This window comes from Notamacropus eugenii, chromosome 1 (genome assembly GCF_028372415.1).
Source record: "Notamacropus eugenii isolate mMacEug1 chromosome 1, mMacEug1.pri_v2, whole genome shotgun sequence".
In the NCBI taxonomy this organism is placed as follows: Eukaryota; Metazoa; Chordata; class Mammalia; order Diprotodontia; family Macropodidae; genus Notamacropus; species Notamacropus eugenii.
In genome coordinates, this window is record NC_092872.1 from 349,651,910 (window position 1) to 349,667,330 (window position 15,421).

Here is a 15,421-nt window from a genome sequence, read left to right on the forward strand (position 1 = left end):
GGAGGGAAATGGTCAATATTGATATTAATACTGAATTCCTCCAGTGATATGTTTACCTAGTAACTAGGACAAGGATCTTCAAGTTTCAAGGATCAGATAAGCTAATGTTGATACATCATAAAACTGATTCTCAGTACCTTCTGCCCACTTTTCTAACCACTTGACACTGCAGAAGCACTGAAGCAAGGGCCATTTTGGTTTTTTTGTTTGTTTTGTTTGTTTAATAGATTGCCATGGTTAAAGAATTCATTGCAAAGTGTCAAGCCTACTGCTAATGAGCCTCTCTACTTATGTAGACTGTCTTTTGGAAAACAGGCAAAGTCTGTTGGAAGGATGGTATTCAAAGACCTTCCTGGAAAATCTTGATCTCCACTGGTTCAGCTTTTGATGGCTGAGAACAAACCTTAAAGGTGGGGCAATAAGATAAAAGAGGTCAATAAAAAAAAGCAATTAGAAAAGCAATAGAAGTGGCATAACAACAGTGTTATAGAATCCAAAGGAAGAGAGACTATCAGGGAAAAAAATAGTAGTTCAATGGTATTAAATACCATAGGAAGAGCACCGATGAAAAAAAGCGATGGGCTATGACAATTAGTAGCTATTGGTGACTCTCATAAGAGCAAATTCAACACAGTTTTAAGGACTGAATAGCAACAAAGCATTAAAGAAATTGAGGTACACAATGTAAACTAATGGTGTCAAATTTAAAAAGAAAAGGAGCAGGGCACTAAACCATGCATAAGATCCCTGCTGTAGGCTATATAATGACTTAGAAAATCACCCATTTTTATATAATTCTTTTAAAAAAAAATTAATACATCAGATAGGAACAACATTTTAATCTGGTTTGGTCTCATTCGGAAATTTTAAAGGCAGAATGCTGCCAGGGGACCAAGTTTTTGACACCTCTTCTGTAAACCTTTCTTCAGCAAATTTTGCTATGTGTGGAAGGGAGAGAAAACCCAAAGATGGATCGAGAAGATAGTGGGGTAAGGGAAGTTTTGGGGGAAAGTAGGGGTGGAGAGAGGAATAGTTTGTAAGTGTAGATGGAGTGCAAAAGAGGAAGAGATTGAAGATGTGACAGAGGGAATGACTGATAGAACAAGGTTACAGAGAGGGTAGAAATGTATTTAGGCTTGAAAAGTAGTACTTTGGTTTAATAATAACTTGTATTTATATTGTACTTAACAAGAAAGGTACAGTTGAGTGAATTATGTTATATAACTTTTTAAACTGAAAGAAAAAAATTGGGGAAAGGGGAAGACATATGTCTTTTTATTATTTTAGAAATAAACTTGCTAAGTTCCAGTGTTATTATTTACAAATTTGTACATAGACTTGGTTCCTCCCCTCCCCCCAAAACAATTTACTTCAAGGAATACAAAAGGCAGCAGGAGTTGCTAAATGTCAACAAGAGGCCCCAGAAGGTCACAGGAATGCCAAATTATCCAGAAGCAGGTCAGTATAACCCAAATCAAACTGAGGCAGTCAATACTCAAGCATAGCAAGAATATTATAGGAGGATATCAAGTATGCTTTTCAAAGGTTGGAACTGGTATGTGTAGGACTATGTTACTGTATTCCAAATGATATCATAACTAGTGTAAATAAGAACAGAAATAGGACACCCTGAATGAGTGTTTGAGTGGCATTTGGGGTGGGGTAAGATAAGCTTTAGTGAATATAAAAGTGCTATATTTCTTGGGAGGAATTTTAGCTATGCCGTGCTCTTAAGAGTTTATACTCCACAGTTGCTATCTGTGACCAATAAAGCAATTATATGAATCATGTTAATTCTGACCCTGGAAATCCATTACAGAAGGAGTAACAGCAACAAAGGCAGAAATTTTGGGGTGGAGCAGGTATTAAAAGAAGTGACAGAATCCCCAAATGCAGGATTTCAGAGACAGAATGTATGAAAAATGATGCAGTAAGTAAATTCATAGATACACCAAAAAATGAATGAAGTTATTAAGTATTTACTGTGTCAATCTGGTAGCTAGGTGGCGCAGTAAATAGTAGTAAAGACAAGAAGACTTGTCTTTCTGAGTTGAAATCTGGAGTAACACACTTAGTAGCTGCGTGACCTGTAAAATGAGCTGGAGAAAGAAATGGCAAACCACTCCAGTATCGCTGCTAAGAAAATCTCAAATGGGATCATTAAGAGTCAGACACAATCGAAAAACATGCCAAGCACTGTTCAAAATGCTAAGGATACAAAAAGAAAGTCCTGAGGGTACAAGGAAGGGTGGATGGCAAGCCTCAGTTGTCCTTAGACGTTACCTCAGCAGACTGTGCCACAGGTCTACAGAGCACAGAAGTGCAGAGGACCTTAAAAGGAAGTGCAAGGAAAGATAGTAGGATCTGCTAGTCATCCATATAACAGGAAAGAAGAGAACTGGCGACTCTCATTTACCTATATCATATGAATAAATCATGTTAATTCTGACCTGGATGAGTTCTAAGCAGCCCACCTGGGCAGAGGTCAAGGGGTATAGTCAAAAACATCACCAGACACTGGGTGAAGGTCTAAGGTTAGATTTTTTTTTTTCTCTTAAAAATTGGGCAGCAGCCAATTGGGTCACTCTATGATGTTTTCTAAGGACACCTGGCAACCTTAGAATAGAAAAAGCAGATGGTAAGGTAGAACACTAGAAGTTCAAGGTATGAACGATTCTAGGATTTATCCTTAGAATATTTCCTAAAATATGGCATAATGGAAAGAATATTTGACTAGGAAACAGGTGGCCTGGGCTGTACTTCAATTCATCTTACTAGATTCAGCCCACTGTTCTGGTTTATTGTTATCTTTTAAATCTTAGTTTGAATGCTGCACATCCCTGACCACCTCAAGATCAGACCATCTAACTTAATACTATACCCCAAGGCTTCTAAACTATTGCATATGATTTATACTCATAAGATCTGAATAATATTCTCAATATTATATATTGGTAAATATTTTAGCCACTGACAAAACAAATCATGTAATTTGAGAAATAACAGAAAGAAGTGCTAAATTTGGTAACACCAAAATTCTCCTTCCTTTCCTAATCACCGCCTTCTTCCCCCCACAATGAAAGTGGTTGCTATAAGATCAAAGAACTAACATAAACAATGGGAGCTAATGAGAATTCGGGTACAGATTTTTAATTGCCTCTGGTCATTTTTTGTATTCTCATATGTGTACTTGTTTTTCCCCCCAAAAAATAAAGCTCCCTGAGAGTAAGAACAATTTTATTTTTGGATTATTTTGTCTGTATCTCCAAAATAGATTAGATGCTTAATATGTGATGTGAATGAATTCCTCCTTGTTCTTTTACTTCAATAGGCCAAAGGTAACAAAAACACTGGGCCATCAAACAACCAATCAACCAAGTTGGGGGAAAAACAAGCTAAATGGTTGGAGATATCTTGACTGCCTAGTTTTTAGGACTAAGAAAAGGAAAAAGGCTTGACAGATGCATCATTTCATGAAACATACACGATAGAATCAGAATTACTAGTGACCTCACAAGTTTATCCACTCCACTCTCATTTGACAGTTAAACACAGAGAGGATAAATGATTCCAAAGTCACAATGGTAGTGACAGAGTCCAGATATGAATCTAAGTGTTTTCCATATTGCATTCTTACCTTTTTTTTCAGTTACCTACATTTAATTTTAGTATTAAAGTACTTTTCAATTTAGTTTCAACCTGAGTTTAGTCACTCAAAATTTTCATCAATAGCATAACAAGTCCAGGAAATGGGGTTGGGAGAGAGCTGGTCCTGAATTCCAATTCTGACACTTATGAGAAGTATGACCAAAGCCAGTCACAATCTCCTTGAATCTAGGTTTCCTCACCTGTACGATGAGGAAGACACCTGCAGTCCCTACCTCACAGGGTTTTTGAGGGCCAAATGAGAATGCACATAAAGGACTAATATCTGGAATGCTCTAGAAAAGATTTTCTGAAAGCAAAAATGTGATTTGTAATTGGCAAATTGGAATGACTGTCTACCTATTACTATACTGTAACAATTCTACAACATCAACAAATAGCATCATATACCAATTTAAAGAAACTGAAGTACAGGAAGGTTGTGACGACTTGATCTCACATTTAGAAGGTGACAGAGTCAAGATGATAAAGTAAGTAGAGTACTGTACTTGGAGTCAGGAAGATCTGCATTCAAATCTAGCAATTTGTATTTATTAGCTGCACAGCTCTAGGAAAGTCATTTAACCTCTGCCTCAGTTTCTTCTTCTGTAAAATGGGAATTTTTAATAGCACCTATCACTTAAGGGTGTTGAAGATCAAATAGGAAAATATTTGAAAACAAATGCAATGTGCTATACAAATGCTAGTTATGATGATTATGACAGTGATGATATCTTTTAACTCCAAATTTAGTGCAGTTTCAATCACACCTGAGCTGCCTCACCTAGAGAAGAAGACAGTCAACTGCAGGTAAGGATATATGGGTTCTGGTCCCAACTCTATGACTTGTTTTGTGGCCCTGGGCAAATAATACACTGGGTCTTATGGATAAGGGTTTTCCCTTATCCATAGAAAAGAGATAAATATTTCATCTAATTTATAGGAATTTTGTAAGTGGTGAGGATTAAAATAAAATTTCCATGACTACACTTACTTTAAAAGAAGTCCCTTAGAAGCCCTTGTAGAAAACTCTGGGTCAGACTTTGAAAATCCCTTATTTAGTTCATGGACTATCTACATCTCTTCCATCTCCTTCTAACAATTGTACAACTCAAAGACATAATTACTCGGAGCTAGTAAAACAGAAAAAAAACTCAAGAGAAAAACTGTTCCGAAGATAATGGCAGTATACATTGTAAGATCAAAGGAAAACAAATCTGAAAGCGTTCTTAATTACTTGTGTACTTTACATTAACATTCTATACCTTGTCACACAAATGGAAAATGAAATTATACTATATGGCAAATTTTCACCCAGGTAGCACTTTAAAGAATAATTTTGCTTAACTTGATGACTTGGCTCACAAAGCAGTTCAGGTGTTAGAGTCAACCCCAAATGATAAGTTTTGCGCATTTCCAAAGTCTGTAGGGTAAGTATAAAACTAAGTTCTCCTGGGAACCTATCTTTGCAGTATATCTGCTGCAAATTACAACCTGTTCATCCAGACAAATTTTTATAACTATATACACAGCCAGATACTGTTGGTCTCAACAGTTTTTAGGCTAAAAAGGACTTCAGTAGTCATGGGGGTTCAATTCCTTCTTTCTACATCTGCATGTGACAATTGTATAACCTTAGCTTCCTCAGCATGGCAGAAGGATTCAGCAAACAGCCACACAATGAGAAAATGGATTCCCAGGATATGGCAAACTACTATATACTGGGTCAATGAGTCCAGGAATGAAATTTAGGAATCATTCACAACAAGAATACTAAAGCCTTTCCTCTCAGCATACTTTTATTGAAGAATCAAGGATATCAAAGAAAAGTCAGTCAGTGCTTACAGGATACAAAGACCAAAATCAACTCATACCTGTTCTACAAGCAGTTTAATTTCTATTTTCTTTGTAACAATTAGATAAATATAAGTTGAAGAAATTAAATTAGATGATCTCTAAAGCTCCTACAATCCTATGATCCTATAAGGTAAAATGTTTTTCACGAATAATCCACTTTCACAAGTATGAAAAGAATGAGAGTCTGAGTAATTGCTTTAGCCACTTCCAAGTGGCTGGCAAGATTATTCTTCTTAACTGATGAAGAATGTAAACCCCTCCTCATGACCTGACAATCTTCACCGATTCTTGTTTCCAAAAAAAATCTGGTGTCCAACCTTCTGGTGAGAAGCCATTTGATGTTTCTCAGATAGAAAACACACAGTCCATTCACCAGGGTGTACATACTCAAAAGCCTCTCCGGTTTGGTAGGACCTGACAGAGCTTTTACTCTACTGGCATAGCCTTCAAGAACCCAGAGCAATAGCCTCACCATTAAGTATCATTGGAGAAGGATCTTTTTAGTACCGTGAAATTATTGCTAGTTTCATAAATCCATATGCACACCAAGAATTGTTATTATGATCTTATTTCGTTTGAACAAAATAGGCAAAAACGACTGTATAATAAATATACTTTCTGTAAACTAAACAGTATTTTGTCCCTATATATATATATATATATATATATATATACATATACATAAAACACATATATGTATTGCTAGTTTTTTTTTTAAACAGAGTTACTTCAAAAATACACAAAAATTCACTTAAAAGGTTTATCGAATCTTAGTAGTTTTTGGTCATCATGCATTATGTCAATCAACGAATTCTAATGATACAATTTCCTTCAAGTCTGAGTAACATTTTGACACTGAAAAGGAATCTTTAAATTAAAAAAGGTTGGAAACCACTGTTCCAGACCTCATAAACACTAAGAAAAATCAAACACATGCTTATTAGCTTCCCATTTTCGTTCAGAAGTGAACTTCATGCATACCTGTCTAAACTTAGCTCTGGCTTCCTTTTCCTTCATTCTTCCATGTGCAACCAAATAGTCAAACACTTCACCTATAATTGAGAAAAATAAAAGTGAGTAGATAGACACCTACTGAAACTAAAGAGTTTAACATGAATTTTAAATGCTTTATGTCTAGCAAAGCTTCCAAATGGAGTTCTATTTCTAACAAAAAATAAATAAAATTATAGCTACAGCTAGCTTTAAAGGTTAATGACTACCATTCAATTCTCATCAATAAAATCTAACTTATAAAAAAATTTCCTTAAAATTACATACATAGTCTAACATCTTAATAATGATAATAACACAAAATTTGTATTATTCTTTCAGGTATGTAAAGCTCTTTATATATTTCAATTTGATCCTTACCTGTGAGCATAAAATAACATCACCTTCCTGTGATACAGCTGTTGTTATTCCTTTTCAAGAGAAGAGGAAACTAACACTAAGAAATAGTAAATGATTTGACAGGTCACATAACTAGAGAGTCAGAACTGAAACTCAAGTTCTTCTGACTCTAAGTCTAGAACTTTTCCCACTATGCTGCTCATCTTGTTAGAATCCCTATTTTGTGAGACATTCTGTTCAAATTTTTCTTGATTATATCAAAACTGAATTTTAAAAAGTTAACGTATTTATAAAGAAGATTCACAAGTTTCCTTAATTTCTTTCCCACACCATTGTCTTTATTTCCCTTTTATCATGTTTTTATATCACCTTCACTTACGAATATATTCCATGTCAACTCTCTTATCTAATAAACCATTTCTTATGACAAAGATTTAAAAAAATGAAAAAAAGCAGTTCAGCAAAACTAACCAACCAGTCAAACATATGAAATACTGAACACTTTCTTCTTCATAAAAAAAAGGCGGGGAAGGGAGGGAAGAGGAAGAATTTTTCTTCAGGACTAAGCTTAGCCACTACAATTATCATTACAATTACACAGCATTCAGAACCTCTTTTTTGTACCCCTTCCATTTAAATTTTTGAAGTCATTCTATATATAGTTTTTGCTCACTCCATTCCATTATGCATCAGGTTCTGTAAGTCTTTTGATGCCTTTCTGAATTCTTCATATTCACATTAATTTCTTTTGGGAGAGTAATATTTTAATATTTATGTACCACAATTTCTTTAGCCAGTCTCTCAATGGACTCCTACTATCTTTTAAATTTGCTGCTACCATAAAAAACTGTCAACTTTACTTTAAAAAGTGTCTGAAGCATTTAGGTGTTTCTTTACAGACTATTATTTGGGGAAGTAGAGAGATACTTAGAAGATATATATGATTAGGAATAATACCAAAGGAAGACCAAATTTACATGAAAATGGAATGCTATTAAAATTATAAGTATGGTCCAGAGGGCATAATGGTTAGGGCAGACAGCAATTGTGCATTCAAACTTTATCTCCAACAGAAAGCACATTTAGCTCAGTACTGAAGTGTTGAAGAGGAATTCAAAGCACTCCTTTATTTTGGCCCTCATATTTTTGCAGGTAGAAAAATGAGCTGTATGGAGGTTACCTAATAATGTGTCTTCAGGCCCTAAAGAATTCATAGTTATAGGCAGGAACTAGACCAATCCATTCTTCAAAAGTACAGAACAACTAGTGAGGGGAACTTCTAAAATCTGGGACTGATTTTCATCAACAAGGAGGAACTAGTAGGTAGGGTAGAAATAATGGGAATTCTGGGAAGTGATCACTAACTTTATCTTAGAATTTGTGACTGTAAAGAAAACAAAGCTAAGCAACACCCTAGAATTTGGCAGGACATATTTGAAATATTTCATTGAAAAAAGGGTTAAATCTCATGGAATAAAATTTTACAGAAATCAGTCCAGAAGGATAAGATGCTCTCAATAATGAAAATTTTAAGACAAACAATTCTGATGAGAAGGAAAAAGGGGACTTGTCTAGAAGGAAAAAGACTTGTTTATAAAGAATAATGAAGAAGCGTAAAAAATACTGCCCAAATTAGATTTTAAAATTAATTCTGGGGACACAAAGAAAAACAAAATACAATACTTGTTCTCAAGGAGCTCACTGTCTTAATTATGGAGACAACATGCAAACAACCAAGTAAATTAAGATACAGATAAAATAGAGATAAACTTAGAGGAAAGGCATTAGTATTAAGGAAGAATCAGGAAAGGCTCCTTTATAGAAGACAGGACTGAGGCAGGAGCTGAAAGAAACCAAGAAAGCCAGGAGATGAAGAGAAGCAAGGAGAGAATTTCAAGGTATGGGGGACAGTCAGTAAAAATGCAGTATACTGTGCAAGGAATAGAAAAGAGGTGAGTGTAACTGGGATATAAATGGAAGGGAAGTAAGGGTAAGAAGAGGATATCATATTTGATCGTGGAGGTAAAAGGGAGCCACTGAAATGGACTGAATTGGAAGAAGCAGTGACGTGGTTAGACCAGCACTTAAGGAACGGAGATGGACTAGAGTAGTGACAGACTTGAGGCAGGAAGACCAACTAGAAGGTTATTGAAGAAATTTAGGCATGAAGTAATCCAGGTTAGTGGTTGTGCCAAGAGAACAGAAGGGGAGAGGATAAAGGGGGAGCAGTAGTTTCTGAAGAAAGATTCTAAGTTCAGTTTTGGATATAATAAGTTTAAGTATATGACACTTCCATTCAAATTATCTAATAGGCAGTTGAAGATAAAAGTCTGGAGATTGGGAGAAACATTATTACTAGACAGATTTTTTTTTTTTTTTAAGTATGATAGCTAACAAGAATGGGTGAATCAAGTACGGGTTTTACTTGTTTTTGAAAGTTACTAAAATTGTAGTTTAAGGAAATGCTACTGATAGTTTATTTAAAATTTAATAAAGTTTCACAGTAAAGCTGTGGGAAAAACAGAGATGTCAGCCAGAAAACAGTACAGATATGTACCTAGAACTGATTTTACAGTTGAATCCAAAGTGTAGTCATTAATAGTTTGATGTCATTTTTGAAGGTAGAAGGTCTGGAGGATCTGTCCTGGGACCTATGCTGTTTAATATTTACTAATAACTTGTATAATGACTTAAATGGCAGGCTTTCAAATTTATAATGAGGAATACCTAATAGATTACAGTCAGGGTCCAAAAATATCTCAGCAGATTAGAATATTAGACTAAATCTACTGAGAAAAAATTTAATAAGGCTAAGTATAAACTCTTATATTGGAATTAAAAAACTTAACTTCACAAGTAAAACACTGGGCATAGTCAGCATTTTTCTGACTGAGACATGGGAGGTTTTAGTGGATTGCAAGTTTGGCAGGACCTTCCAATAATAAGGACACAGTTCAAAGGCATATTCTGTCATGGTCATACCATATAGTGTGTACATTTTATGGTATCATAGGAAGAACACCAATAACCTGGAGATTTCCAAAAAACTGCAAACAAGATGAGATCTTGGGCTAAAGAAGGGATGGTTAGCCTGAAGAAGAGAATATTTAAGGGGAATATGCCAGCTATCTTCACATATGCTGTAGGGAGGCAGTAGTTTAGATGTAAGAAAAACATCTCCTAATAATTAGATGCAGTTCCTATGTTTATAGCACTTATAAGATTTGCAAAGTGCTTTCTTCCCAACAACCTGATAAATTAAGTAGTGCAAGCACTACTATCCTCATTTTACAAATGAATGAATTCTGAAGACTAAGTGACTGGCCCATGATCACCCACCAAAAGTCACTGAGGATAGGCTTCAAACCAAGATTTCTTGCTTCCAAATCTAATGTTATATTCACTATACTGTTTGGCCTCAATTTCAGTGTAGGATGGGCTACCCCAGTAGGTACTGAGTTTCTTCTCACTAAAGACCTTCTAGCAAAGGATGGGTACTGAGTACATTGTACAGGAATTCTTATTTAGGTATAGGTTGGACCAGGTGGATTTTTCGAAGTCCAACTAAGCCCATCTAGTTTTCCTTTCAATGTTAAGACAGTCATTCTGTAACAGTGATGTAGTAGTGTGGCATACAAGGGAATAGAATGTAAGGCAATCTGGAACTAGTCCTAGACCTACAACTAATTTGCTATATGACTTGGGGCAAATTACCACCTTCCCAAGACCTTAAGGTTTCCTCATTTTTAAAGGACAGGAATTCTTCTCAAAATGCGTTTACTGATCAAACTAAAATACACTCTAATAAGAAGGTCAAATATACAAATCTATGAAAAGGGTTATATATAAACAAAATAACATTCTCTATTACAGTAGATAATCCAATGGCAACAGCATTTAATTGATATGGTTAAAATGAATCAATTTTGATTATTTGCCTCTTCAGAAAAATCTCGTACATAATAAAAGAAAACATCCTGTGCATATACATATTTAGAGGTTTAGAAGACAAAAGAGAAGTAAAACTTGTACATGTGATGACTCTTTCTTTCCCTGAGTTCAGAATACTTCTTTTTACTTACAAGTTCATTAAAGAAATAATATTTACTAACGGTTTCTATCTGCTGTTTCTGTAGAATGACTATGAGATTATTAGAATGCGTTCATAAGTAAGATTTTAGTAAAAGAAAAAATTTTCAATGTTCTGTGAAATATATTATAAATTAACTAGAACTCTATATGAAATTCAAGAGAAGAAAAACTTAACTGGTTAAAAGGAAATCATTTTTATAGAAATGTTATAAATACATTAAAAAGCAAAGTCAGTAATCAACTACTATATATAATCAATACAGAATTTCAGTACTTCTGTGATATTCCAGATGTTAGTACTCCCTTCCTTGGTACAGACTAAAATTCACCCATGCCTTCTTGTCCTACAATTCTTGCCCACATCCATATTCAAAGCACCTGGGCCAAATGTTTGTATTCATATAACCTTGCATTTCAGTTAACTAGCAGACAATTTCACTATTTGTCACGATCTCTGACATTCCAGGCAGTACATAGTATTAAAAAGAAACCTTATGGTATTTAAAATATATAAATGATTACTGCAGATTGTACTAACAAAATTAATAACGTAACTGAAAGCTAGCAACACAAATTAAGTAAAAACAAATGTACTCACCTCCACTTGCATACTCCATGATTAAGTACAGTGTTTTTTCAGTTTCAATTACTTCAAATAACTTAACTGAGGGGAGATTAGGAAAAGGAAGTAAAATTTACTAACAAATGAGCATATACATTTGGTTCCAGCATTACTCAATTGCAAACTTGAAGGTAAATGTAAGTGTAGGACTAGGTATGTTGAAAACCTAAAGTTCATAGTTTTAAGTAGGTTTTTTTCCCTTTTAAAGTTTTCAGTAACTGATTCTTTGAAAAATGCCAACTGGGTCTTCACTATATCTGTATGTGTGTGTGTGTGTGAATCTATAAATGCATACACACACACAAACATACTTTAGCAGATAAAAAGATTAAAATCAATAAAAATATAGATTACTCCTAATACATTCCAACAAATTCACTTTGCATTTATCAGACCATGATAAACCATATTTAAATGCTGACTCTTACCTGTAAATTTTCTTCCCATGTGAGTTTGCTATTTTCTCCTCATATTTTAAAGGAACATAACCCTTTCCATCCTCTAACACCATCTCTCATATACACATATATACCTTAATAATAGTACTCAAGATTTCATACGTGTCACAAACTAACTGAATTTAACAAACATTTAAGCACCTATTATGTGCATGATCCTGTACTAATCAAGTAAAAAAAAAAAAAACTATTAGTAAGCACTTACTATGTACCAAGCACTGTGCTAAGTACTAGGGATATTAAAAAAGAAAAAACTCAGATGGTCCTTGATCTCAAGGAACTCAAAGTGTGGGAGACAACATATTAAAAAGTTCACCTGTAGACCAGATGGAAAGTCCTAAGTATACAGGGAGGTGGGGTGGATGGTAAGGCCCAAGGGTCCTTAGGTTACATCAGTAAGTCAGACATAAGTGTCAAGAGTGCAGGGTACAGAGGCAGGGCAGGTGTTAAGATCTGGTGGTCCCCCATCTCTTAGGAAGGAAGAGAATCAGTGGTTCTTCCTTCTCCTTCAAACCTTGACAGCAAAGTAAGTAATCAGGAGTTGGGAAGAGTCCTTCTCCCCTTCCTGGTGCCTGGTTTCACCTGGAAGTCCAGGATGATAGTAGGTTGGTTGGGGGAAGGATGTTCCAGTGGTAATAAGAGATAAATTCTCACAATTCCTGCACGCAATGAGCTTATACTTTAATGTCAGTTTTGTGTATGACATAATGTGATGTGGGCTAAGGAAAACTCATATAAAGTGATTTAAGAAAAATACGATGGGGAGAGCACTTTCTGTTGGGAGTAGGGGGTAGAGATCAGGAAAGGTTCCAATGATGGCATATATGATATCTTGGCCAAACGTGAAATAAAGGATTTCAACAGGCAGAAAAGCAGTGTATTCTGGGTGTGAGGGGATAAACTTAAAAAAAAGATTTAAGAGTTCAGTTAATAGGTAGATAGTGTGGCCAGAACATAGAGGATATGGACTAAATTTGTATAGGATAATGATGGAAAGGTAGGTTGGACTCTTATTGTGGAGGGTCTTAAATGCTAAGCTAAGTATCTACTTTCTTCTAAATGAAACAGGGAACCAATGCAAGGGAAATATCAGACCAGCAATAGGAATATTAATTTTACAGTTATGAGAAAAATGTACTGATGAAAAAAGATGGGGAGATAAGAAATTATAACAACAGACAGGAGGGATGAAACTCTGAACTTTCTATAAGCTCACAAATTATTATCTTTTTTAATTTCAGTTTTTGGGATATTATTCTGGTTAAAATATCACTGGTTAAATTGTGAAATTTCAATTGCTCCACAGAAAACAAGGACCTATAAAGTAACTACTCTGAAGCAAAAGTTGAGAGAAATGGAAGGTACTGTACTATGATAAATGGGAGAGGCATAACCTCAGAACATAGGGCATTTCAGAGAGCATTAATTAACTTTCAAAGGGAATGAGGGTCTTGCTCTATCATGTCCCTTAGTTATAGAATATTTCTATTTTTACCAAGACTAGTAAAAAGATACAGTATGGTAGCTCTGTATTAGGAATGTATAAATTCTAAGATAAGAGTCATGAATACATGGGAATCTACAAAGCCAACATTTTGAATAATATTCCTACCTTAATTTTCCAGTACGTCAAATTAGTAAAAAAAAAAAAATTATAATGCAGGCTAAATATTTTCCAGTCAACGTGAATTGCCTTCACTTAGGTCTAAGAGTTTCTAACAGACAACAAAATGCTTAAGAAAGCAAATGCATACCTTTTGTTACAGAATGTCAGCTACCATTTATTAAGTGTTTACTATGTCATACATTGTGCTAAGTGTGAGGAAGACATAAATATCATTGAGAAGCGTACACTCTAAAGGAAGAACAAAATATAAGGAATATACAAGACAGATAAAAAGTAATGAGAGGTGATGGCCTTAGCAGCTAGGGGCCTGAGAAAAGTCTCTTGCAAAAATGGATTTGAGTTAAGTCTTGAAGGAAGTCAAGGAAATTAAGAAGCAGAAGTGAAAGGGTATAGCCAGGTATGGAGAGGGGAGATGGGAGTGTCTTATTCAAGTAATTGTAAACAGACCAGTATGGTTTAATCATAATGTGTGGTGGAGAGGTAAGTGTAAGAAGTTTGGGAAGGTAAGAAGGTACCAGATCATAAAAAGCTTCCAGTGCCAAACAAAGGACTTTATATTTGACCCCAGAGCCACTAGAACTCATCAGTCAGGGAAGTGACACGGTGAGACAAAACCACCTTGAAACTGAAGGACATTAGAGTCAAGAGACCTTAGAGAGGATGTTATTAGAGTCAAGAGAGACAAGCTGGAAAGACATTGCAATAGTCCAAGTTATAGATGATGACAGTGACTATGAGTGTAGAGAAAGGGACTGATATTTTCTGATGCTTTCATATGTATTATCTGAAACAACTTTCTTCAAAGGTTTATTCTGCAAACTTAAGTTACCAAGAAATAAACCACTACTGAAAAATGATCCTGTATTTTTCTTTTTTAAAGCCAAAGAATTAAACTTCAAACACTTCTAAAGCTAAAAGCAAATATAATACCAAATCTCTTTTAAGGTAGTAAAAACTGTGGAGTCTATTTTAAAATCATCTAGACTGCATGTCATTTAATAATTTTGGTAAAGTGTTTCGAAAAGAAGCGGGCTATTACCAAACCAATTAAAAGATATAATTTGAAATTTAAATTGGAACAATGAAGGGTGATAGCAATAAACTGTTTGCTTTTATAAAATGAAAAATCAAAACAAGATGTTTTCACTCCCACCAAAAAGGTATCCTGTATAATTCTTCCTTTAAATATTGTATATGATCATAACAGAATACTATAAATATATAGTATATAATCATAACAGACATTTTGATAGCTCTTGTTTCTGAATTTAAAACTCATTTGTCTTAAGAATGATTCTGTAATTTAAGATTTTTAAAGTCAATTAAACCAGAATCTCACATAAGTTAATTTTGACTTTGATCCTTTAACTGTCAATACTTCAAATTTCACCTCTTAGTCAATGGTCACTCAAAGTACCATAAAACTTAAAATCAGCAACATTTGGGAAATGATGAAGTCATTAAGATACTAATCCAACTTCTTTCAAAATGTGAAATTCTGAGTCAGGAAATTAATGGTACTACAATGTTGATTATACCCTTGGTATAATAGATTAAATAAATACTTATATAAAAAAAATCACTGCACGGACTGATTCTTTGGCTTATCATCATATAGTAAGCAAAGCAAAACTGCACAGTATTGGTTACTGTAAAAACTCTCATGGGACATTCACAAGATCACAAATTTCAACTGACTTGTAAAAAACAGTTAAGACTTTGGAAAATTAAAAATGTAAAATCTAACAAGTTAAAAGTAAATTCCCTGTC

General features: G+C 34.5%; 1 protein-coding gene across 9 annotated transcripts in view; it reads right to left on the minus strand.

Annotated features, from left to right (window-relative positions):
- MARK3 (microtubule affinity regulating kinase 3) overlaps positions 1 to 15,421 on the minus strand; it is a 136,806-nt gene that overhangs the window by 53,641 nt on the left and 67,744 nt on the right. For 8 of the 9 annotated variants that reach the window (XM_072630138.1, XM_072630136.1, XM_072630137.1 and 5 more), the window contains exons 5-6: positions 11,543 to 11,608; positions 6,484 to 6,554 (exon numbers count right to left, since the gene is read on the minus strand). In XM_072630138.1, coding sequence (XP_072486239.1) covers positions 6,484 to 6,554; positions 11,543 to 11,608 — 137 coding nt within the window. The remainder of the gene's footprint in view (positions 1 to 6,483; positions 6,555 to 11,542; positions 11,609 to 15,421) is intronic. The other variant, XM_072630133.1, reaches the window with a different exon arrangement.